The sequence below is a fragment of the Lynx rufus genome, unplaced genomic scaffold, assembly GCF_022079265.1.
Source record: "Lynx rufus isolate CCGP_SWC_20201006 ecotype Redwood Valley unplaced genomic scaffold, mLynRuf1.p SCAF_2, whole genome shotgun sequence".
In the NCBI taxonomy this organism is placed as follows: domain Eukaryota; kingdom Metazoa; phylum Chordata; class Mammalia; order Carnivora; family Felidae; genus Lynx; species Lynx rufus.
Window position 1 is genome coordinate 193,287,702 of NW_025814834.1, and position 25,149 is coordinate 193,312,850.

At 43.2% G+C, this 25,149-nt stretch overlaps 1 protein-coding gene across 1 annotated transcript; it reads left to right on the plus strand.

Annotated features, from left to right (window-relative positions):
• On the plus strand, positions 1 to 25,055 carry SF3A3 (splicing factor 3a subunit 3). The gene is made up of 17 exons (XM_047084552.1): positions 1 to 219; positions 507 to 554; positions 3,501 to 3,553; positions 3,659 to 3,764; positions 6,238 to 6,310; positions 6,674 to 6,765; positions 8,454 to 8,536; positions 9,210 to 9,348; positions 9,848 to 9,916; positions 10,574 to 10,641; positions 10,802 to 10,909; positions 12,096 to 12,165; positions 14,339 to 14,503; positions 14,594 to 14,704; positions 15,884 to 15,974; positions 23,693 to 23,748; positions 24,741 to 25,055. Exons 1-17 carry the CDS (start codon positions 124 to 126, stop codon positions 24,816 to 24,818), a joined length of 1,506 nt encoding a protein of 501 aa, XP_046940508.1. The 5' UTR covers positions 1 to 123; the 3' UTR covers positions 24,819 to 25,055.
• Positions 25,056 to 25,149: the final 94 nt, after the last annotated feature.

The following is a 25,149-nucleotide window of genomic DNA, read 5'->3' on the forward strand; positions in this document are numbered from 1 at the left end:
TTCCGGCACCCGCGGAACTTTGGTGCAGCCGGACGCTCAGCGCGGGACGCGGGCGCGCAAAGCGGCGGGAGTCGTTTCCGGCCGTGTCGGTGGTGTGAATCGAGGTGCAGCGGCGGAGGAAAAATGGAGACAATTCTAGAGCAGCAGCGGCGGTATCATGAGGAAAAGGAACGGCTCATGGACGTCATGGCCAAAGAGATGCTCACTAAGAAGTCCACGGTGAGTGGGGGCCTGGGCAAGGGCTACGTCAAGGCTGGGCCCCGTTCCGGTGTTTATCCTCGGGGAGCTTTTTTTGGCCCTCAGACCCTTCCCGCTCCGGGCCTCCTGCTCCCTCCAGGGCTCCCTCTCCAAGCTCCGCCATGGTTACCGCCCGCGGAGGCGCCGCGCTCCCCGAGGCCTCGGCTACAGCCGCTGGGACCTGGGCGGGTAAGCTCCGCCCTCCGGCGGCCTTTCCACCTTCAGAATTCCGACTAACGGCATCTGTGTCACCGTTTGCTTTTCTTCAGCTCCGGGACCAGATCAATTCCGACCACCGCACGCGGGCCATGCAAGATGTGAGTACTGCGTTGTCCGCTTCTCTTTGGGTCGGGATGAGCTGGAAAAGAGAGGGGAGGCGGGGTGCGGGGTCCCCACATGAACCTTGGCCGAAGGTAACCACCAGACTGACCAGTCGTGGGTTGTCTGCCTGGAGATGTCCTCGCGGCTGCCAAACCCGAGGGTACTGAACTGCGCTTCCTCACTTCTGTGAATGGGGACCTTTTATTCATAGCATCCCGTGTCCCATGATGTGCAAAGAATAGTTAAGTCGGTGGCCCAGGCACAAAAGGTACTATCCCTTCTCCCCCAAAAAGAATGCTCAATGTTAGTGTTTTCCCCTCAAGGTATTGTTTTGAAGTATTTGAAGTGTTTTTCCCTACCAAATTGCATTTACTTCGTTCAGTTTCTTACTTTTAGAAAGTGGACGGGGCGCCTGGGTGGCTCAGTTGGTTAAGCGTCTGACTTCGGCTCAGGTCATGATCTCGCAGTTTGTGAGTTCAAGCCCCATGTCGGGCTCTGTGCTGACAGCTCGGAGCCTGGATCCTGCTTCAGATTCTGTGTCTCCTTCTCTCTCTGCCCCTCCCCCACTTGTACTCTGTCTCTATCAAAAATAAATAAAATATTAAAAAAAAAAAGAAAGTGGAGCAAAATCAAAATGTTGATTAACTTAATGCAACTTAGTTGCTCATTTAATGCTGAGTGATAGGTAAATGAAGGTTCATTATACTGTGCTCTCTTCTCTTGCATGTATTTGAAATCTGTTTAGAAATGATTGAAAGACCTGGGGCGCCTGGGTGGCTCAGTAGGTTGAGCATCTGACTTCGGCTCAGATCATGATTTCACGGTTTGGTTCATGAGTTCACACCCTGCATAGGGCTCAGCACTGACAACGCAGAGCCGGCTTGGGCCGCTTGGGATTCTCTCCTCTCCCCCTGCACCCCAACTTGTACTCTCTTGCTCTCTAAATGAATACATTTTTTTTATGGGGCGCCTGGGTAGCTCAGTCAGTTAAGCGTCCGACTTTGGCTCAGGTCATGATCTCACAATTTGTGAGTTCAAGCCCTGCATTGGGCTCTGTGCTGACAGCTCAGAGCCTGGAGCCTGCTTTGGATTCTGTGTCTCCCTCTCTCTCTGCCTCTCCCCTGCTTGTGTTCTGTCTCTCTCTCTGTCTCTCAAAAGTAAATTAAAAAAAAAATTAAAAATTTTTAAATACTTAAGACACTTTTTTGTGTGTGAACATTTATTTATTTTTGAGAGACAGAGAGAGGCAGAACATGAGCAGGGGAGGGGGGAGAGAGAGAGACAGAGACACAGAACCTGAAGCAGGCTCCAGGCTCTGAGCTGTTTGTTAGCACAGAGCCCGATGCGGGGCTCAAACTGTGAGACCATGACCTGAACTGCAGTCGGATGCTCAACCGACTGAGCCACCCAGGTGCCCCTAAATAAATACTTAAAAAAAAAAAAAAAGATTGAAAGACCTAATCAGAGTTTCTCGGTGCAGGAAATGATTAGTATTATTAGCTCCTAGTTCCTTATCTAAATTCTCAAATCAAAAATACTGTGAAAATGGGGGTGCCTGGGTGTCTCAGTCAGTTAAGTGTCCAAGTCTTTTGGTTCAGGCATTATTTCACAATTCGTGGGGTCGAGCCCCTCGTAGGGCTCTGTGCTGATAGCATGGAGCCTGCTTGGTTTTCTCTCTGCCTCTCCCTCTCCCTTTGAAAATAAATAAACTTGGGGCGCCTGGGCGGCTCAGTTGGTTAAGCTGCCGACTTCGGCTCAGGTCATGATCTCGCGGTCAGTGAGTTCAAGCCCCGCGTCAGGCTCTGTGCTGACAGCTCAGAGCCTGGAGCCTGTTTCAGATTCTGTGTCTCCCTCTCTCTGACCTTCCCCCGTTCGTGCTCTGTCTCTCTCTGTCTCAAAAATAAATAAAACGTTAAAAAAAAAAAAAAAAAGAAAAGAAACTTTACAAAAAATATTGTGAAAACAAAAGAGTTTCTATGTTTTTTGGGTGGGGATGGGGACCGTATTTCTTTTTTTGTTTTTTAATTACTTGGTGGCAAAATCTGATCTGAACAGATAAAAGGCTTTTTATGGCCTTTATTCCACTTCGTAAATAATGCATCGTTTTCATTGCAGGATTACTAATATGTGTTCCAGATGCCAGTAGGGATGTTGCATAATATGTAATCATTTTCCAACTTAAAATTTCCAAATTCTGAAGTGAAATCTGGTCCCAAAAGTTTTGAAGAGGGAACTGTGCGATCTTGAGTTTGAATCCAAAGTAAGCTGTGAGATTTTTACTTAGCCTGTGCACTCAGTCAAGCTTTGTCAAGTAGTGAAAGTCCTCTTGAGCTACCCTCAAGAGGTAGGGAACTTTTATTTTTGACGGTGGGAACTGCTGTTTAGAGTGTGATACTCTTATGTGATTCTCTGACTCTTCCAGGGAAAGTTAAGTATCAGTAGGATGTAAATATAGGAACACTCCACCCTTCAAAACGTGTCACTTAGGTAGTCTTCACCTTGACGTGTTTTAAAAACTAAGCAGGAACAGGGGCGCCTGGGTGGCGCAGTCGGTTGAGCGTCCGACTTCAGCCAGGTCACGATCTCGCGGTCCGTGGGTTCGAGCCCCGCGTCGGGCTCTGGGCTGACTGCTCAGAGCCTGGAGCCTGTTTCCGATTCTGTGTCTCCCTCTCTCTCTGCCCCTCCCCCGTTCATGCTCTGTCTCTCTCTGTCCCAAAAATAAAATGAACGTTAATGCACTGAACACTCATTAAAAAAAACATTAAAAAAAAAAAAAAAACTAAGCAGGAACAGCGCTGTCAGTTTAGGGTACCAGAAAGCGCAGGAACTTTTACCACCACATCTCTCAAGGTTTCCCTGACCTTTGACTAGTGGGCCCTGTTGGTTGCTGAGCCCTGTAGTTCCAGATTACTGTTCTGATGGGTTTTGTGTTTGCCTTTCAGAGGTATATGGAAGTCAGTGGGAACCTGCGGGATTTATACGATGATAAGGATGGGTAAGTGCTAGTCCCAGCTAGTCCAGAAGTTCATGCCTCTGAGGAGCCACGATTAAAGGACTGATTGTGTGTACTATGTTCTTTGGATTTTTCCTGAAATTGTAGGTTACGGAAGGAGGAACTCAATGCCATTTCAGGACCCAATGAATTTGCCGAATTTTATAACAGACTCAAGCAAATAAAAGAATTCCATCGTAAACACCCAAATGAGGTATGGTACTTAGAAAGTATTTTTTCCAAACCTGCCCGAAAAGCACACTAAAGGAAAGGTGTAAAGAGAATAGAGATGTGCCATTTAGATGTCCCTTCAAAAAAGAACCTGCCATTTAGCTGCAAGCAGATACTTAGCTGACATCCTACAACTCCAGTGCTTTCAGTCTCCCCCTCATCTTTAGACCAAAGCCATACTCTTCCCGGATAGCCCCAGCCAGTGACTGAGCACAGTGAGGGTACTGTGGCCTGGCTATTTCCATCCACTGAGAAACTCTTGGAATGAGTAGTCTTTGCTCCACAGCTCCCCATTGGGAGGTTAAAGACTTTGTCCTGTCTAAATCACAGTGTAGGCTCTCCCTGCCCAATCATGCTTTGTTTTGTTTTGTTTAAGAATGGGGGGTGGGGGGGCAGTGCCTGGGTGGCTCAGTCAGTTAAGTTGTTTGTTCCCTTGATGGAAATAAGAAAGAGGTAACCCATATGCAGTGGAAAATGGGTTTTCGTATATGTAGCTTTTCAGGTGATAGTGTATATAGGTAGGAGTGTTCCGTGAGTGGTAGAAGTTAGGTGACTGGGGTTTAGGCAAGAGATAAAAGCTTGTGATTTAGATCTGAGAATTATCTTAGATATGATGGTTGAAGCCATGAATCATAGAGTTCTGAGAAAGAGACGCAGTGTGAAGGTAGAGGTCAAGCTTTTCCACGTGCCTTGAGGGCATACCGATGACAATAAGGTACCTAAATGAACCGTGTCCTGGGAACACTTCTATCACAGAGGTCAAACAACAGCTCTAGGTAGTGTGTCTTACTGAAAAGCTAAGCAAAAGACTTTCAGAAAGGAGGCCACTGGCATCACTTGTTGTTGACCGGTAAGTGCCAGGATTGCTGCTTCATCAAAGTAGTGGGAATGGAAATCTGGTCACAGGGGCCAAAAGTGGATCACGGGGAAGCAGAAGTATGGATTGGGGAACAGGCATTTAAAAGACTGGCAGAAAAAAAGAGGAGAGACAGGAGGGTCATAAGGAAGATGTGCATGTTTTAAAGGAGCAGGTAGAGAAAGGAGAAGACTGAAAGTACCAGAAAGAAGACATTGATGTTCAGGGGTGGGAGATGAAGGTGCTTTCCCCCACCAACATAAGTCTTCCCACCCTTTTGAAGTGTAGAGTGTAAAGTGTTTTGCCATCCAAGAGACAAGACACGAGTACCATTCTGATGTATTAACTTTATTCCAGCCCTGGTAGAAAGATGATAAGGAATACATAGTTTCAAAAAATGTTGGAAGGATGCCCAAGATACACTAAGTGGGGGGAGAAAAGGTCCAATTATGTGAAAAACAAACCTTGCACATGCCTGTGTGTGCTTGTACAAATGTGTATATTTAAATATATGGAACAGGGGTTTCCAAATTTTGGTGGATATATTTGAATCCTCTGGGGATCTTGAAAAAGTGTTGCTACCTTCCCCACCCTTCTGATTTAATTGGTGTCAGAGGCATCAGGATTTTTTAAACCACTCCCCAGGTGATCCTAAATGTTCAGCAAAGTTTGGAAACCTATAAAAAGGCCTCTTGGGAGGGACTCCCCGGTGGCTCAGTCGGTTGGGCGGCAGACTTCAGCTCAGGTCGTGGTCTCACGGTTTGTGAGCTTGAGCCCCAAGTCAGGCTCTGTGCTGACCGCTCAGAGCCTGGAGCCTGCTTTGGATCCTGTGTCTCCCTTTCTTCTCTTTGCCCCTCCCCCGTTCGTGCTCTATCTCTCTCTTAAAAATGAATACACAGTAAAAAAAAAAAAAAAAAAAAGGTCTCTTGGGGTTCCTGGGGGGCTCAGTGGGTTAAGCATCCAGCTTTTGATATCTGCTAAGGTCATGATCTCACGGTTCATGAGTTCGTGCCCTATGTCAGACTCCACACTAACAGTGTGGAGCCTGCTTGGGATTCTCTGTCTTTCTCTCTGCCCCTCCCTCACTTGCTGTCTTTCAAAATAAATAAATAAAAAAAAAAAGGAAACATCTCTTAATAATGCTTACCTATTTTCAGCAGAATTAAAGGGGGATTTGGGGTTTTCATTTTTTTTTTTAATGTTTATTTTTCAGAGAGAGAGACAGAGATAGAGAATAAGCGGGGGAGGGGCACACAGAGAGATACAGAATTTGAAGCAGGCTCCAGGCTCTGAACTTTCAGCACAGAGCCCAACACGGAGCTCGAACTCAAACTGTGGGATCATGACCTGCATCGAAGTTGGACACTTAACCAACTGAGCCACCCAGGCACCCCTTCATTTTGAGTTTTTGTGAGCAAGTGTTACTTTAGCAGTTTTTAGTCAAAATAAAAAGCAAGGTAATTGGAGAATAGTAGTAGACTCATAATGAAAACTCAAGTCTAAAGTGTCAGAAGTCCAACTTTCTGTACAGCCCATTTCTGTGACGTTGCAATTTTTTTGTTGAAAAATCCACGTGAATTTTTCTCTTTTCTCCCCTCAGATCTGTGTGCCAATGTCAGTGGAATTTGAAGAGCTTCTGAAGGCTCGAGAGAATCCAAGTGAAGAGGCACAAAGTAAGTAGGATTTACCCTTTCCCTCTAGCACTAAACAAAAGTGCAGGTTAATGACAGAGCTCAGATTTTCACCCAAAGCCCCAGAGAAATTTATAGCCAGGTTCTCTTGCCGGTTTTCTCTTTGCTGGTTTCTGAGCTGTACTAACATCCTAAATTGGCCTTGGAGAAAATACTGATTTTTGTGCTACCCTAGCTCAGATTCGCTGACCTGGAAAATTGAAGTTTGTTCACTTCGTGAGTATAGGGAGGACATTTGGGTGAAGAGCTGTGTCATGAAACAAAGAACTAGCAGTCCGTTTGAAAAGCCAGGTCCAAGAAAGTGGTCTTTAATGTCTGAATCACTGGTATCTTTGATACTTTCAGATCTGGTGGAGTTCACAGATGAAGAGGGATATGGTCGTTACCTTGACCTCCATGACTGTTACCTCAAATACATTAACCTGAAGGCCTCAGAGGTAGGACCTGGGGGGTTATGGGGAGAGTGGTTCTGATTCTACGGGGGAGTCAGGACATCAGGCTGGGGCTCCTGGACAGGAAGCAATTAGATTATCTGCCTTGTGTTTTGTAACCATTATGTAAATCTTAAAGAGGTGATGTGCTTTCTTGGAATGAAATAGTATTCAAAATGAAAAGCTTCTATAGTGAACACAACGAGCATTTTATTTTATTTTTATTTAAGTACGCCCTACACTCAACTTGGGGCTTGAGCTCATGACCCTGAGATAAGAGACACGTGCTCTACCAGCTGAGCCAGCCAGGCACCCCAAGCATAGTATTTTATTAATGAATTTTATTGCTTAATATAAGCATGTTTTGCTTTTGTAAATATAAAAAAAAAACTTTTTGAGGAAGCATGCATGCGTGCGTTTGCGAGATGGAGAGGGGCAGATGGAGAGAGAGAGACACTTAGGCAGGCTTCACACCCAGCATGAGATCATGATTGTGAAGTCATGACCTGAGCCGAAACCAAGAGTCAGACGCTTAACCGACTGAGCCACCCAGGCACCCTTAAAGTATATTTTTTTTAAAAAACTGAAACGGGGGGGGGGGGGCGCCTGGGTGGCGCAGTCGGTTAAGTGTCTGACTTCAGCCAGGTCACGATCTCGCGGTCCATGGGTTCGAGCCCCGCGTCAGGCTCTGGGCTGATGGCTCAGAGCCTGGAGCCTGTTTCCGATTCTGTGTCTCTCTCTCTCTCTCTCTCTGCCCCTCCCCCGTTCATGCTCTGTCTCTCTCTGTCCCAAAAATAAATAAAAAAAACGTTGAAAAAAAAAAATTAAAAAAAAAAAAAACTGAAACAGAGGGGTACCTGGGTGGCTCAGTCGGTTAAGCGTCTGACTCTTGATTTCCACTCAGGTCACGATCTCAGGGTCATGAGATCAAGCTCCACGTTGGGCGCCGTGCTGAGTGTGGAGCCTGCTTGGGATTCTCTCTCTCCCTCTCTCTCTCTGGCCCTCCCCTGTTTACACAGATTCTCTCTAAAATAAACATAAAAAAAAACCCTCAAACACATACTGAGCTCCTGTGTTAGATGCACATAGTACTAGGTATATGAAAAATATAAAAACATAATCTGTGCCAGTAAAGGGTTACTTAGTGTCTTTTATCACAAGAGTTGAGACTGAATGTGACAATCTCAGAAAGTTCACAAGGAAGCGTATGATTAAGTTCTTTATGGGGTTGTGAGGAAATGTCCCAAAAGTTCAGGGACTGTACTTTAAGCTCCGTGAGGGCAGGTCCTGTACCTATCTTGTTCTCGTTTGTATCCATGTAGTTGGTCCAAAGATGCTTAATAAGTGACTGTATGAATGCACAAATGTTACCTTCAGGACCTTAGTTTAGGCTGTAGTGGGTGTCAGTTTTCAAGTGCCTCGCATATAGTTAGGGTTTGACAAATGTTTCTTTAGTTTACTGTTTGTTGATTTGATCTTTATTTTGCAGAGTTCATTTCGTGTCTGGTGGTCTACTCAGTGCTGTGGAATTAACAGCCCACTAGTGCAGGAATTAAATGATGGGGAGGGAAAAGACAAAGATGAGCCGGGCCTTGTTACTTTGTTAGCACTCAGTTTTGATCTTCATTTATTGGAGACTATAGCATAACTTGGTGCAGATACCTAACTGAATCTCTTGTCATTTCTCCTTTCAGAAGCTGGATTATATCACATATCTGTCCATCTTTGACCAATTATTTGACATTCCTAAAGAAAGGAAGAATGCCGAATATAAAAGGTGGGCTTTGCCAGCTGCTAGGCTCTACTGGATTTGATTAGGAGGTTATTTCATGTAAAGATTGGATGGCAGAGTTTTGCATTTTATTGCCTGGAACAAGGACACAAACGATTTCCAGGTTTATTGGAGGATACGGATTTTGAATGACATAGTCTTTTAAGCATTTGTCATACTCTGGCTCTAGGAAAAGATGCATTTGTTGGCACATCTGGGATCTTATGCCCATGCTGTTCTTAAATTTGTTTCATTGTGGAAGGAAGTATCATTCAGGAATCTGGGTCTTTGGAGTTTAATAAGAAAAAGATGAGAATTTCTCATTGTGACTGAAGTGAGGTGCCTGGTTCTGATGTATAGATGGAAAATTTTGTTTGTGGTTTTATGCCCCGGGTTAGTGATCTGTACTCCTTCCTCTCTTGTTTTTTTCTTTTACTTGAAATCTTTTGTGTTAAGATTTTAGTGTTTGAAATTATATCACGAGAATGAAATGAGGTCAGAAAAGTCAGAATCAAAATTATAGGAAAAAAGTCAATTGCAAGCCCCTTCTAAAATTTAGTATTACTGCTTTTAAAAACTGGTGTTACTAGGATTATGATTGTATTTTACGGGACATAAAAAATCTATGCAAAACATAAAAACTCTCATTGCTTTCTCTGTATTGCTTGTTCCTCTGTAGATACCTGGAGATGCTGCTTGAATACCTTCAAGATTACACAGATCGAGTGAAGCCCCTGCAAGATCAGAATGAACTTTTTGGAAAGATTCAGAACGAGTTTGAGAAGAAGTGGGAGAATGGTACCTTTCCTGGATGGCCGGTGAGCTTCAGTGGGGTTGGGAGAGGACAAGCGCAGGAATTGAATTAATTATTGTGCTTTAATATTGATCCTCTATCTTAGGGCATTAATACCGATCCCTCAGGATCAGTTGTAACTATGAGGTGTCCTTTGCCAGTTATGTCAGGTTTTCTTTCCATGCATACTTTGGGAATGAGATTTGTCAGGGCCTCCTTGCCATTGGCTGAGCTCAGGATTTTCACCAACTGTGTCATTACTGCTGGGTGGCTCCTGTTGCCCAGAAACTGAAAAGATTATATGCTAGAAGTCTGTACCATGTATTTTCACTCCTGATGATAAACTTGAGTTCTCCTGAACTCTGAGGGAGAGAATGACCATCTTTCTTTGGCTCTGCTCTTACGGGAATTTGATTCCTAGTCACACATGTGTACAAGGAGGGGACCATCCACCACCTGGTAATTTAGATAGGTGTCTCCCTTGCCTTCATTCTAAATGTGGATCTTCCTGTTCTTCTTGCTAGAAAGAGACCAGTAGTGCCCTGACCCATGCTGGAGCCCATCTTGACCTATCTGCATTCTCCTCCTGGGAAGTATGTTTTCTTTTTATTTTTTTTTTAAGTTTGTTTATTTATTTGGAGAAAGAGCATGCACAAATGGGGGAGGGGCAGAGAGAATGAGATAATCCCAAGCAGGCTCTGCACCATCATCACAGAGCCCAGTGTGGGGCTCAAACTCCCCAACTGCGAGATCATGACCTGAGCCAAGATCAAGAGTCGGACACTTAACCAATTGTGCCACCCAAGCGCCCCTGTTTTCTTTAGCAACTGTACTGGTCTCGCCTGTTCACTGCTCAGAAGAGCCACTCAGTCGTCTTCTCTAATGCCGTGAACCTATTATGATAAGACACCAGTTCCTGGAACCAGGCATCTACGAAGAATGTGGAAAGATAACGATAGAAAGAAAAAAATTAAGCCAACGACTTTGAAAAGTGTAAAATAAAATAATTCTAACTATATTAAACTATAGCGGAGGTAATCACTACCAATATGATTACGTATGAACTTGACCACAGAGTCAGTCCTTTGGAGAATTTGAACTTACTGCTAGGTTTTGGCTATGGAATGTGTGGTTTTGCCACAGCTTCAAGAACACCCGCACACGAGCCTGCGAACACCTAAGTTTGAGCCTTTTGTTGTTTCTCAGAATCTATTTATATAAAATTGTAACTTGTCTCTTTTTTTGTGTAGGAGTTGGCCTCCCTGGGTCTGGACAGATTGAAATCTGCACTCTTAGCTTTAGGCTTGAAGTGCGGTGGGTAAGAAACTGCTTTTTCTATCAGAACTGTCTCATTTTACTGTGTGTTTGCACAATAACTGGCTCTGATTCCATTCTTTCCTGTCACCGCCCACTGCAGAAATATGCAGGCCTATATGATAAAAGAACTCTGAAATCTTTTGCTCCTCCCGTCTCCTTAGGACCCTAGAAGAGCGAGCCCAGAGGCTCTTCAGCACCAAAGGAAAGTCCCTGGAGTCACTCGACACCTCCCTGTTTGCCAAAAACCCCAAGTCAAAAGGCACCAAGCGGTAAGTAGCTGGTGTGGCACCTCGGTGGATAGTTTTAAAATTTTCCCATGCAGAATTTTTGCCACAGCAGCCTGTTTTATCGCCATTATTGATTCAGAGAGGTCTAGTTTGCCCTTTTTTCCCTGCAAACGGCAGTGCTATCGTTGTAAACCAAGGACAGTCCGTACTCCACTGATTGAGAGTAGGTACTTTTTGTCACCTCAGGAGGAGATGGAGGCTGAGTAGGGTCGGGAAATACTCTTCTAAGTTTCTTTTGGCTCTTGACAATTGAATCTTTTTTTTGAACTGAAGTATAGTTGACCCTATGTTACATTAGTCTGAGATGTGCAACCTAGTGATTTGACAGCCCTCTGCTTTTTTTTTAATTTTTTTTTTAATGTTTCTTTATTTTTGAGAGAGAGCATAAGCAGGGGGAGACACACAAGAGAGAGAGGGAGACACAGAATCCGAAGCAGGCTGCAGGCTCTGAGCCATCAGCACAGAGCCCAACGCGTGGCTTGAACCCACAAACTGTGAGGTCATGACCTGAGCTGAAGTCCGACGCTTAACCATCTGAGCCACTCAGGCGCCCCTGACAGCTCTCTGCTCTATGCCATGCTTCCCACAAGCGTACCTACTGTCTGTCACGTTATAACGCTGTTGCGATGCCACTGACTATATTCCTTATGCCGTACCTTTTATTCCTGTAGTTGAATCTATTCTCGAGCCACATGCTTGTACAGGGTATTTTTTAAATATGAGTTTTTCGTAATGCTTACAACAACTCTGAAAAGTAGTTATCCCGATTTTTTGCAGATAAGGACTCAGAAAAGTAATGGAATGTGCCCACTATCTCACAGTGACTAAGTAGCAGGGTCAGGATTTGGGCCCAAGTCTGCCAATCCCAGAGCTTGCCTCCTACACCACATTTCTTTTGTAGATTATGATGATGGAAATTTAAATGTCTCCATGTGTTTTTCACCTTCTAGAATGAGGTCAAAGAGGAAGCTTCTGAGCATTCCAAGAAAGAACCTTAATACTTCTGTCAGCAAGTCCTAAGTTGAATAGAACATTTGCTTTCACAGCATGGCATTTGTCACATGCTTGTAGTTTTTAATGCACCCTTGGAATAAATGTTCCCAGATACAGGGGATAAGGCATTGGGCAAAAGAACTCTTGAGTGATATGGCTTGTTTCTTGTTTCCAGCGACACTGAGAGGAACAAAGACATTGCCTTCCTAGAAGCCCAGATCTACGAATATGTAGAAATTCTTGGGGTAAGCAATGGACTCTGCTGAGAGCTAATAAGATACAAGATATAGGAGTCAGAAATGTGAATTCTTAGTTGTTTTTTTAGGATCGAAAGAGAAAAGGGTAGATGTTAAACTACTTCAGCAGAAAATAGGGTTCTCTCAGGGTACTTGGGCCTTTAGTGAAGTCCCCTCTGTTCTTAAGTGCCTTTTGTTAAGCGATATTTCCAAGGCCAAGCAGAGAGAAGAGACTCCCCTCTCAGTATAGTATCCAGAATGTTGCAGGTTCTTTGCCTGCATTCCAGAATATACCTAGAAGATGACCCAGGAAACAGAAGGCAAGTAGGAGAAAAATCTATTTATAGCAGTTTAGGTATGATTTTTACTATGAAAAGGCCTTACTTACATATTTAGAAGATTATAAGGAATTTGCTAGGGTTAGAATGTTAGTGGTACAAAGCTGGCTGTGAACTGCATCTTGAATATTCTTTCAAGAAAGGGCTGAAGGGTGAGTTGGAGTAGAAAAAGCCCTAATCAAACCCAGAATGCTTTTCTCAGAAAGGAGGAGAAGGGAAATGACTCTTTCAGAGAAGAGAAGGTAGACGAAAGGGCAGCACTCATCCAGAGAAGGTCAGGATCTCTGGGAGTCCTGCAGAAGACCAGCCTTTTGGATAGTCTCTGCTTTGTATAATTGTCAGCTGCTCTCAGAGCATTTCCCTATACAGATGCTCAGATCGCCTTTTGAACAAGTGGCTCTGACTCAGTAGCTTGTTTATATGTCTTTGTTGCCGTGGATGTTTTCATTATGCTCTTGTTTGAGGACCTTGCATGTAATAGCTATAATACTAGAGTCACCTGTTGGTTCTCAGCCGCTTTCAGTAAAAGGGTGGCTAGGTCTTGGAACCTGGGACACTGCTATTCCCCGCAGTGAACTTGGGCTGTGCTAGTATGGTCGGCAGTCTGGGTTGCCAGTCCTCCAAAGATGATTGGGAGGCTAATTTGTACCCATGACATAAGGTGTACACACGACTTTTTACTTTCTCCCTCCTTTGAGAGCACTTTGGTTTCCCTGCCGGCAGATGGCACCACTCTCTAGACTTCCAGTCAGAATGGTTTTCAGAAGTTGCTCTCAGTATGTAGTGGTATGATTTTTACTGTTATCTCAGCATTTATCGATACCTGTTGGTTTCCAGACATTGTACTAAATCCATAGGTACAATAGTGAATATGACATGGCTTCTTGACCTTGAAAAGCCCACTTTGTGCTTGGGGGAGACAAGTAACTGCAGCGTGATGTGATGTGTGCTGCAACACATTGAGACTGCATTTTCTGATTAGAAAGAGGGAGAAAAAAATGTTCTAGGAAGAGGAAACAGTAAGGATGAAGGTAAAATATCACGAAGAGGAACTAGATGTTAAGAAATAATGAGAAAATCAGTGTGCGTGGAGTGTGCCTTATAAGGGAGGGAGTGGTCAGGGAATAATTTGGAGAGTTATGTTGGAAATTTGGACTTTGTTCTTTAAACAGTAAGAAGCCAGTAAAAGTTTTTTTTAAGCAGAGTGTACCATTAGGTTCTTTTTTTAACGTTTGTTTATTTTTGAGAGAGGGGAGTGTGAACAGGGGAGGGGCAGGGAGAAAGGGGATCAGAGGATCCGAAGCAGGCTTCATGCTGACAGCAGAGTCTGACAGGGGCTCGAACTCACAAACGGTGAGATCATGACCTGAACCGAAGTCCAACGCTTAACCGACTGAGCCCCCCAGGCACCCCGGGTGTTTTTGGTTTTGGTTTTGTTTTTTAAGCACATAAATCTGGGAATAAATGGAATTTGGACTGGAATGAGGAGAGAGTTAGGGCAAGTTAGAAGGTTGTCATCTTGACGAGGAAGGAGAAGAAAAGACTGGGTAAGAAAATATTTTTAGATACAGAAAAGACTTCTTTTTCTGTTCTGTGATCGTCTGTGGCCGCATTGAGTAGCAGAGGCAAGTGACATAAGACCTTTGACTTTTTCCTTCAGGATCAGGAGAGCCTATTGATAAAGAGTTCTGATCTGAAGGCAGGACTTGCCTGTTATTGTACAAGCAAGAAAACCGTATCCTTGGATGTGAGGGATCAACAAGGTTGTAGGAAATTAGGAAATTGCCCTTCTTGTTCTGCACTACTTTTTCTCACTTCCCTTTTCATTTCTGGACCTGACTTAGGAACAGCGACATCTTACTCATGAAAATGTGCAGCGCAAGCAGGCAAGGACAGGAGAAGAGCGAGAAGAAGAAGAGGAAGAGCAGATCAGTGAGAGTGAAAGTGAGGATGAAGAGAATGAGATCATTTACAACCCTAAAAACCTGCCCCTGGGCTGGGATGGCAAAGTAAGTTCAGCACTACCCCCTTCCTGTTGCCCATTCGGGATGCAGACGCAGACACTAGTCTAATACTGATTCTTATCTGGTCTCTTTCAGCCCATTCCCTACTGGTTGTATAAGCTTCACGGTCTAAACATCAACTATAACTGCGAGATATGTGGAAATTACACCTACCGAGGTCCCAAGGCCTTCCAGCGACACTTTGCTGTAAGGAATTCAGAGCCGTTTCTCCTGGAAATTGAAGTATGAGATATGCAACTTTCAAAGAGGATAGGAACAGCCCGAGAGAAGCGTTAGCGTCCAGAGCTTAAGGGAAGCAAGAAGGAGTGGATCTAAAGTCAAGCGTGTGGCATTTGACCTTTGGCACCACACTAGCCTAGCATTACACCTAAGATGGTTTCTGGAGGCATTCTGCCACTTGCTGTTTGAACCTCATTTCCGTTTCCCTTGCTGTTTCTTATACTTCTCATATCTTTCTGCCAGCACCTTAGGCCATCCTCTGACTCTTTGGTCATTTCTCTACCCACTGCTAGTATACAAAACCAGAGAAAGGACTGACCGCCTCCTTTTTTGTGTCTTAAATGGGCTTTTGCGTCTTCGAAAAATAAGAACTAAGAGGATAACATTTATCAAGCAAGTTTTGAGACAAGGCATTATCTGGATGGTACTCCAGTGAGTGGATTCACCCTTGTTTTGTTTCTGTCTTTGGTTTCTAGTACTTGGAAGGAAATCTTACAAATGGAAAAGATTTGCTAGGCCAGGGTTAGAGAATTCATATGAACTCCTCTCTCCCTCCTTCAGACATCCATACTAATTGATCCTGGGTCTTTTCTGTTGAGCCCCTGAGTAGTCTCTGAGTCTTTCTCAATATTACCTTCAGTGCGTTGGAATTGACACCCAGGAGAAAGCCCATGCCATTTGCCGTCCCCGAGCCCAAATTGTCATCGTCTCTCCCTGTTCTCCTTCACCTCCTTGCTTACTCCTGGTAAGCAGCCTTCTTTGCTTACAAAGGTGACGCTGACCCGCCATCAGTAACGCTTACTCATGCTGGTGGTGGGAGTGCGTGGGAGATGACTGGTTAATTAGAGTTGTGCTGTTTTCTGTGGTCTTGATACAGGTTTTATCTGGACCACTATTGGATCTGGATCTAGAATGTCGGTTTTATATATCAACCCCGTGGGGAAAACAATGCAATGCTGCTTTGAAATAACTTCCTCTTCTCAGTCATAGGCAGCTGTTTACAAACGCAAACTGCAGAAGGAGTGCTGCCATTACATGGAGTCTTTGACATGGGGTCACGTTAGGGCTTCTGAATAGAATGGAGTTTGTATTCTGTGTTCATTTATTCCCATTTCACATTGTCCTTCCACTTCTCTCTTCTCCCAGGAGTGGCGTCACGCTCATGGCATGAGGTGTCTGGGCATCCCAAACACTGCCCACTTTGCTAACGTGACACAGATTGAAGATGCTGTCTCCTGTGAGTATGCTTTATTGACTGTTTCCCTAGGCCACACCAAGTGGCCACCCCTCCACTTCCCTGCCCCAGTACCTGGTGTGTCCAGGTCTAAGGTTAACAGCTTGTGGACTTGGAGAAGTTCCTACAGTGACACAATAGCTACATTTTTGGCTGTGGCCTTTGAACTCTATGTAATATGAGTGAATGGGTATGTATCTTTTTCTGAATTCGTTTTAACGTGTTGAAAACTACAGATATGAAAGACAAATAGAAATAATCCCAGCTTATTCCTGAGGTGACAGGGCAGATACACAGAAAAGTGGTAGCAAAATACCTTTTGCAGAAAGAATGGAGTAAAGTGCATGTCAGAAGATGTGCTGTTAACCTTAGTCATGCTCCCTGCTTTGCCTGGCAGTGGTATCTTTTCCTGCCATTAGCATCACTCACAAAGAAAGGGGTACTCCCCCTCCACTCTGAAAGTTCTGGTAGTCCCCCTCGGGATCACGTCACACCACTCAGCTGCTTGGCCAGCTGACTCCTTTGGCCGCATACCTGAAGTTGTTCACATCCACTGCAGAGACACATTAGAAATGACCTTCTAGAGGTACCTGGGTGACTCAGTCAGTTAAGCATCCATTCGACTTTGGTTCGGGTCATGATCTCACAGTTTGTGAGTTCAGGCCCCACGTTGGGCTCTCTGCTGTTAAAGCAGAGCCCGCTTCAGATCGTCTGTTCCCCTCTCTCTCTGCCCCCTCCCCGCTCATGCCCGCATGCATGCTTACTCGCTGTCTCTCTCAAAAATAAACGTTTAAAAAAAAAATAGAAATGACCTTCTCAAGAGCTCCCTGAACAGTGGTGACTGCACTTACCCCCAGTGAGCATTGAAGGACAAATATCATTGTCAAAAACGTATTTTGTACACCTGAAACTAATAGAACGTTGTATGTCAATTATACAATTATATTTCAGTAGTACAAAAAAAAACCAAAAAACCCTCCCTGATCCTGCCTAGCCTGTAGATTCTGGGGACTTTTTCATTTAGTGTTATATGTGCAGTCAGCTTTGGGGACTTCTCACTGTCTCGTTTTTCCTTATTCGTTTACAAGTCAGGATCATACAGTCTCTCCAGAATTATGAAGTGCCTCGTTAGCAGATCGTCACATTAGCTTCTAATTTACTTTTCATTTTTGCCCTTTACTTTGTTGGGATGAAATTAAAATAGTAACAGAATCTCATAGAATTATAACTGCATTTTGAATGCAGTCTCATTTTTAGATGTATTTTTTGGCTGTGCACCACTAATAAATACATCACAGTTAATTTTTTGTGTATTTTTTTTAATGTTTATTTATTTTTGAGAGAGAGAGAGAAAGAGCATAAGTGGGGGAGGATGGGATGGAGGGGGAAGAGGTGGCTCCATGCTGACGGCAGAGAACCTGATGCAGGGCTCAAACTCACGAACCACGAGTTCATGACCTGAGCCGAAGTCGGACGCTTAACTGACTGAGCCCCCCAGGGTGCCCCTGTGTATTTTATGTCCCGTAATTTGCCTGAGTTAATCTATTATTTCTGATACCTTGAGATTGACATTGACATTATTTAAGCTTAGGGTCATACGAACTGCTAAAACAAAAGTGAGACTTCTATTTTGTTCCATGTTTGTTTGTGTCACAGATAGTATGTATCCTAAGCATTCTCTTCAAGTCTTATGTTAAATAGAAGTAGGTGAGGGGTGCCTGGGTGGCTCAGTCAGTTAAGCGTCTCGACTAGGTTCAGGTCATGATCTCATGGGTTCGTGAGTTCGAGCCCTGCATCGGGCTCTGTGTTGACCTCTTGAGGAGCCTGGAACCTGCTTCAGATTCTGTGTCTCCCTCTCTCTCTGCCCCTTCCTCGCTCATGCTCTGTCTCTGAAAAGTAAATAAACATTTTTAAAAAATTAATAGATAAATATTTAAAAAACATTAAAAAAAATTTTTTTTAAAAAGGTGATAAGCCATTCTTACCTGCTGGCTGTTGTGTTTTTTTGTAAGTTTTTATTTATTTTGAGAGTAAGAAAGCATGAGAGGGAAGGGGCAGAAAGAGAAGGGAGGGAGAATCCCAAACTGGCTCCACACTGTCAGCGTGGAGCCTGACCCAGGGAGCCCCCCCTGAACCGTGAGATCATGATGTGAGCCCAAGTTGGATGCTCAGTCAACCGACTGAGCCACCTAGGCGCCCATAACTGGTTGCTGTTTTTAAAGGAAATGATGCTGCACATCCACACTGATTTTTAAGATTGGCTCATGGTTTTATTACCACATTCCGCAAGAGAAAGATGACAACATTTTTCCCACTTTTTCTTTTATGGGCATTGGATTAAACCACATTCCTGGATTATTTCATACTGGTGGTGGATATTCTTTTAATACACTTATTTATCCTGTTAGGATTCTGTTTAGAAGTTTTATATTTACGTTCAGTAAAAGATGTGCTTCTTGTTTTCCTTTGAATCACTTGTCAGATTCAGGGATCAAAACTGTATTCGTAACATAAAGTGGGTGGGATTACACACTACATTCTCTTGTCATTTGAAACTTTATACTTAAATAGAGGTTACTTCTTCATACAAAGGGACAGCCAGAGAAGATTCTTCAGTTAATAACCTGTACAACTCCTTGATTTATTATGACAGAGTGGAAACCAAGTGCTTTATTTCTCTTCTGTTTTATTTTCTTTTTCCTGCCAATATTTTTCAGTAATGTTACATATATTTTTTATTGTTTTAAGTCTTTAGTATATGTGCTGCCGAAGCGAGCACTTGTTTTAAGTCTTTAGACAAGAATTTTCTTCTCTTTGTTTCTTTATTCTTTCTAAAACAGGCATTTAGAACTCGATGTCGTTCTTTTAGGAATCCATTAGGAATATCCATTAATAATACGTTTGCTTTTTATTTTTTAAAGTTGTAATTTCTGATTAGAGTATTTTTAATTGTATTTGGTTGAGTACCTTTTAACTCCCTTTTATTTATTCCTGTATTTCCTGGCCCATGCAGTAAGATAGAGAATTTCTGCCATTAGAATGTATTGTATTTTTGTGTTCAAGTGTGTAGTCTGATTTGTTAAAGATTTCTATAGACCCAAGAAGTGCTTCTCTCCATCTGTAGGCTGTTTAATCTTGCAATGTTCAGGTCCTTAAATTTCATAATTGTATTTATTTCACATTCTGATAGGGATATATTGACATTCTCAGTTATAATTAAATTTGTCTCCTGCATTTATACCGATTTTGTATGTATTTTATGTTGTTTGAGCCACATAAACTCAAATTGTATTATGACTTTACTGATTACTTCTCTCTTTTTTTTTTGGAAATTCCCTTTATCTGATGGCTTCTTTGTTCTTTTGTGATGGACTTAGACCGTTTCCCAATTATCAGAATTTTGGCAGCAAATGTGGGCCATTTTTACCCTAGTCACCAATACTCATCATTGTATAGGCATAGGAATATTAAGTCTTTTATGCTTCATTGTATTAATTGATCTGTTTGTACTTAGGTCCTTTGCTGGAAAGGTTACCTTGTTTTTTAGATTTCTCATTTACATGGATTAAATAGTAGACTTATATCTATTCCTTTTAGATAGATATTCTTCTAATATTTCTAACTTTCAGGTTTCAACTAAGTTTATTTCTATTATTAATTTTTATTAGCTATTATTAGCATATATTATTTGGTTGAATTATAAGAGTGATCATATCTTGATGACCTGAAACACCGAAAATGTTATACTTATTTCTTACTCTGTGATTCAGTCAGTAGAATATATTCTGTGTTCTTAATCGTACCCTGTTTATCAATGTTTTTACCACCTCATTTATAAAAAGTGGCTTTTCTGCTTTCAGATTCATGTCCTCTCTTGTCATGATCTTTTACCCTAGAACTTGGTTGACGGATTCCGTCAGGTTCTTTACATTTTGATACGTTCTGTTTCAAGGGTAAAGTTGGTTCAGAACCACATTCCTAGTGTAGTTTTGTGTGGTGGTTAAGAGTGCAGACTCTGGAAGGCAGCCTGTAAGTGTTCAAATCGTGGCTCCGCCACTTGCTAGCTTGTGGGACACTGGGCAGGTTACCTCTCTCAGTGCCTCAGTTTCCTTATCTATAAAATGTGGCTGGTAGTAGTATGTCTACTTGACAGAGTCGTCTTGAAGGTTGAGCCAGATATGCAGGTACGGTGCTTACAACCATGGCTGATGGCCGTGCCGAGCTACCCAGTGAGGAAGCACAAACTGCCCCCGCCCTCGTCATCTCCACTTGTGGGGGCTCCTCTGCAGGTCCCATGAGAGGGGTCCAGTCACCTCCGTCTTTTCACTCAGGGTTTGATTTTGCTATTGCTAACTACCGTTTATCAAGTGCTTGCTGTATGCTGGGTAAATGGGAGATGTTTTACACTCCCTAATCTGTAGAACAACCGGTGAAGTAGTAGGTCACCTGCATTTTCAGATGAGGAAAGTTAAGTAATTTTTTCAAGGCCCCGTAGTTTATAAGTGGAAAAAAAGCCAGGGATCAAACCCCCTTTCCACACTGCCAAAACTGCCTCCTTCCAATCAGCTTCAAGTAGGGTTTTTTTTTTAAAGAGTTGATCATTGGGGCGCCTGGCCGGCTTAGTCAGAAGAGTATGTGACTCTTGATCTCAGGGTCATGAGTTCGAGCTCCATTTTGGGTGTAAAGATCACTTAAATGAATAAAATTTTTTAGAAATTAAGAATTGATCATTAATTTGATTCCAGAAAGAAATGCCATGAATTTTCTCCGTGGCCATACTAGATTTTCAGAAAAATTTATTTTTTTCTAGAATATGGTTGGGAGGTTCATGATGCTTCCATTGCCCGAATTATTTTCAGAATTTATCTCTTTATTCAAATGTCTGCTTACTCAATTTCTCTCATACATGTTTTTATTACTGGCACTTCTTTGGTTTGTTGTATCATTTCCATCCATCATGACTTTCCTTGATATTTTTAGGTTCTGTGTATGACATGAATAGTGTTATCTCTGTCCCAATATCACTGTCTTTTCACTTTTTCCCCCACCCTCTGTTGATCATTCATAGATTTATTACAAATTTATCATCACTTCTCCCCTTCTCCTTTTTCCCCCGGGCATTTGTTCCTTCTTTTGAGTATCCCAGGTTAACTCTCTGGCTTCCTTTCAGACTTGCAGGAACAGATCAATGACTGGATACATACTGGCTCCCACAAGATCGTGACAGGCTTTATCTCTGATGTCGCACTAGTAGTAAGCAATTATTGAATTGAGGTTAATTCTATTGTGTAAGGTTTCTGCAGTTTTTCTTCATTTCCTGCTGGCAGTTTTATTAAACCTGGGTTATCCTTTTTTTTTTTTTTTTTTTTTAAGATTCTGAAGTAGACATTTTAGGAATTTTTGGTTATAAGGAAGAGAGCCTATAAAAGTGAACTCCATGCCCCCCACCTTGAATATGCCTTTCTCTGTACATACACCTTCTCCTTTTTCTTGTATTTTTTAACCCGAGTTCATATGAGGGCAACTGTCGCCCTTGCTCCGATGCCCTCCTTCAGCCTGCCATCGCCCAGCTTGGTCGGCGTCTAATTGTCCCCATTTCTAGTACCGGGGACAGACAATAGATGGATGCAGCCGGGTCTTGTGCCATCTGTAGTCCAGTCAGCTGGGTCTCCGGTAGTTAGCAAAAGTGGTTACTTGTTAGATACACCAAGAAGATGTGTTCCCTAATAAGGTGCTGGTCAGGGAAGTAACCGTTGGCATAGCTTTTACACTGGATCCACTTGCTGATCTTTGTTTTACATCATTCTGTGGACATTTTTCTTCTGGAGTTTTTAGCCAGGAGAGAGGGATTCAGCACCGTCATTTAAATTACAGTTCTTTTTAGGGCGCCTGGGTGGCTCAGTCAGTTAAGCGTCCGACTTCGGCTCAGGTCACGACCTCACAGTTCGTGGGTTTGAGCCCCGTGTCGGGCTCTGTGCTGACAGCTCAGAGCCTGGAGCCTGTTTCAGATTCTGTGTCTCCCTCTCTCCTCTGCCCCTCCCCTGCTCACGCTCTGTCTCTGTCTCAAAAATAAGTAAACATTAAAAAAAAATTTTTTAAATAAATTACAGTTATTTTTGTTTTTTAAGTTGAAGAAAACAACGGCCAAGAAAGAGCCCTGTGAAATTGCCCCCAGAGATCTCCATTATTTAGGTGGGTGGTCACCACTGACCAGTATTCACTGGATATAACTCTACCTGAGAAACTAACAGCATCAGGTTCAGTTATCATGTTGTTTATGGTAATAGCATAAGAAATTTAAAAGCTGTAATGACCTCTGTGGACATTGCCTATGAGAGCAGTTGCTTTGCTAGATCATGATATTCTGTCTCTGGCTTTTTATTGAGTGGGCTATGTCCTCAAAAACAGGAAATTGAATTTGTTCACCTATTAGCGAATCCACACTGGTTCCCAAAGGTAACCCCATTCTTTTCTAATTGTTTTTAGATGCCTCTGAAGAGTAATATCCCCCTTACTGCTCCATAGTTTCCTACATCCATTTTTCTTTTCTTTCTCGGAAAAAAAAAATCATGACAACCGAGAGAAAAATCACCATAGCATTTCTAATCTCCAATATTTCACTGTCTTCTGGGTTGGATTCCTGAATGGCCTGGAATAGAACCTGACAAGACCCTGCCCTGGGTCCTTGTAGCACATGATAAATTTTCTGTTCATTTATGATATGCTTATTATCTGAGCCTGGAGACTTCAGTTAATTTAAAGCAACTAGCAAGGAGGGAAAAGATGATGAGGTCGGTATCTGTATACCAGGCACAGAGCTAAGCACTTTCTCCTTTGTTGTCTGTCTCATCCCCCATATAAGGCTTCAATTTGTTCTATGTGGTATTTCTTTTAATCTTGTCAACTTTAGGGTAGCTCTGCTTGGGAGATGTGAAAGCATACAGGTATCAGATAGTTGTGCCTTTTCTGCCCCCCCCCCCCCCGGTAATATTTTGTCCTCTCCCTCAGTGGACCTGTCCTAGCTGTCCCATGTAGACCTCTGTTCTGAGAAGGCACCTTCTGGCAACAATCTTAACAGAGTTACAGCTCTCTCTTCTGGGTTAGTACCTGTCCTGCTGTGTGTACATGTGTGCTTGCTCCCTCAGAAGCTGTGATAGTTTCTGGAAATGTTTGCTACTGTTCATCTTCTTTAAGATAACTTGTTCTTGAACTGTCAGAATTCTTATTTTCATATCTCCAGTGTTTGTTGAGCCATCTTATCGTTCAGATTCTTTGGCCATGATATTTCACCTTTTTTTCCTCCTCTGAAGCTTCTCAGATCTACAAACCAGCCTTTAAATTAACATACGTGACCATGCCTGGTGTTCCCTTTCTCTTCTGTAATGAACTTTAAGACCATAAGGTCACTTTCTCCAATGATTCTCATAGGTTGTACCACATTAACTTCTTCCTCGGAGGGTGTATCAGTTCTCTATTATAAGAGGGCTGTGGTTTTGTTTGATCCAACTTGTCTTTTACAGCAAAGCAAAGATCATGGTAAGTTTTGCCACGGAGGAGCTTTCGTCTGTGGGTGGTCCAGAACTGAAATTCTAGTCCGGGGAAGGCAAAAAGTCTCATCCAGGGGAATCTTAATGGGGACAGGAATTTTGTAACATCATGATGTTGTCTGCCTGATGGATATTCAGGCCACTCTTGATTGCTGTTCATTTTTCATCCTGCAGTGTGGGCCAAGCTGAAACTGCAGAAGGCATCAGAGAGATGGCAGCCTGACACTGAGGTGGGTGCTAATGTGGCATTGGGGATAGCATCAGGTGACAGCTCCCTCACCCTGTGGGAGGCAGACAAAAGGTGGTCCCCAGTTCACCATAGTAGCGAGTATTGGCCAGAAGTGCCAATATCTGTGAATTGGCTCTTCATATGTAAACCTAATTTATTTGTGATATTAAATGTGTGTCCCGAGGCGGGTTGTATTCTGCTTCTGAAATTTTGAAGCGGCAAGTACGAGCACCCAATGTCTTGCCCTGCTGTGAGGATTCATAAGCTAAGAAGTTGTGAACCCGTATCATAGGTTAGGTCTCCTTCGAGGAAAGCATCTAATGAGAGATGACCCTCTCTCGTGCTCACGGGGTGAGGAGGCACCCTTATTGGTCTCGAGATAGTCCTCCCACAGAGCACAGTTCAGGGATGAGGAATGATGTGTGTGTGAAGTGAGGTAGCTGTTCCCTTTCTCTGAGGTCACTGGTTTCCAATATTCCTTTTTTTTTTTTTTTTTTGGTAGCAGCAAAGCCATCTGCAGACTGTAACGTAGAATTCCAATACATAAGATAAAATAAAGGAGAACTGCACTGGAAATGAGGAAGCTCAGCTTTCTTGGCCTCCCTTTCAACTCCCCCCCCACCCCCCAGTGGCCTTTTGGGCAGACACTGAGGGTTCTTGGGGATCCTTTGCGAATTGTTGTCTTAGGTCACCCTTTCTCAACCAGGGTACATCATCTTAGACACACAGGGTGATTTGAATGAACTATTTTCTCAGGTATCCCTGGGAACTGCTACCATTCTAGTCACCTAGGATGTGTTAGTTTATGACACACAATGGAAGCCTTAGGACAGTCGGGTTCAATCGCCTTGCAGATCCCCAGAACCCCAGGTGAGAAAGGCCATCTCAGCTGAATGCCATGAAATCAAGCCAGGGTGAGGTCAGGTGCCCAGAGGCTAGTTCCAAGCATTTCTCCCAGGAGGTATGGCTAACAGTGTGCCCCTGTCCTTTCAGGAAGAATATGAAGACTCCAGTGGGAATGTTGTGAATAAGAAGACATATGAGGATCTGAAGAGACAAGGACTGCTCTAGTGTTCAGGGACGTATCTCGGCTTTCGGGCTTGTCCAGGCTTACCTGAAATCTGCCTTTTCTATTTCTCCCAACCAAATGCTCCTAAAGACTCTGCTACTTAGTCTTAAGGTCTAGTGTGCATCTTGGGGGGAAAAAAAAGCAAGGCATGCTGGCAGATTGCAGGGTTAAGATGTGTTTTATCTTTGTTTTATATTAAAAGATTCTGTCAGAAAATAAACCCAGCCCTTCTGAATGTGTCTTGTTCTAAAGCCCAGGATTATGGACTAACCTAACTAATCCTTTTGTTCTTAACACTTCCCTACCTCTTTCTCATCAACTTAAGCAGCAACT

What these genes read in the sequence shown, in the direction of transcription:
- SF3A3 (XM_047084552.1), top strand. Translation starts at nt 124, where the DNA reads ATGGAGACAATTCTAGAGCAGCAGCGGCGGTATCATGAGGAAAAGGAA. An exon ending in TTAGGCTTGAAGTGCGGTGG is followed by an intron (nt 10,642 to 10,801) that starts GTAAGAAACTGC and finishes CCGTCTCCTTAG; the next exon opens with GACCCTAGAAGAGCGAGCCC. An exon ending in AATATGTAGAAATTCTTGGG is followed by an intron (nt 12,166 to 14,338) that starts GTAAGCAATGGA and finishes GACCTGACTTAG; the next exon opens with GAACAGCGACATCTTACTCA.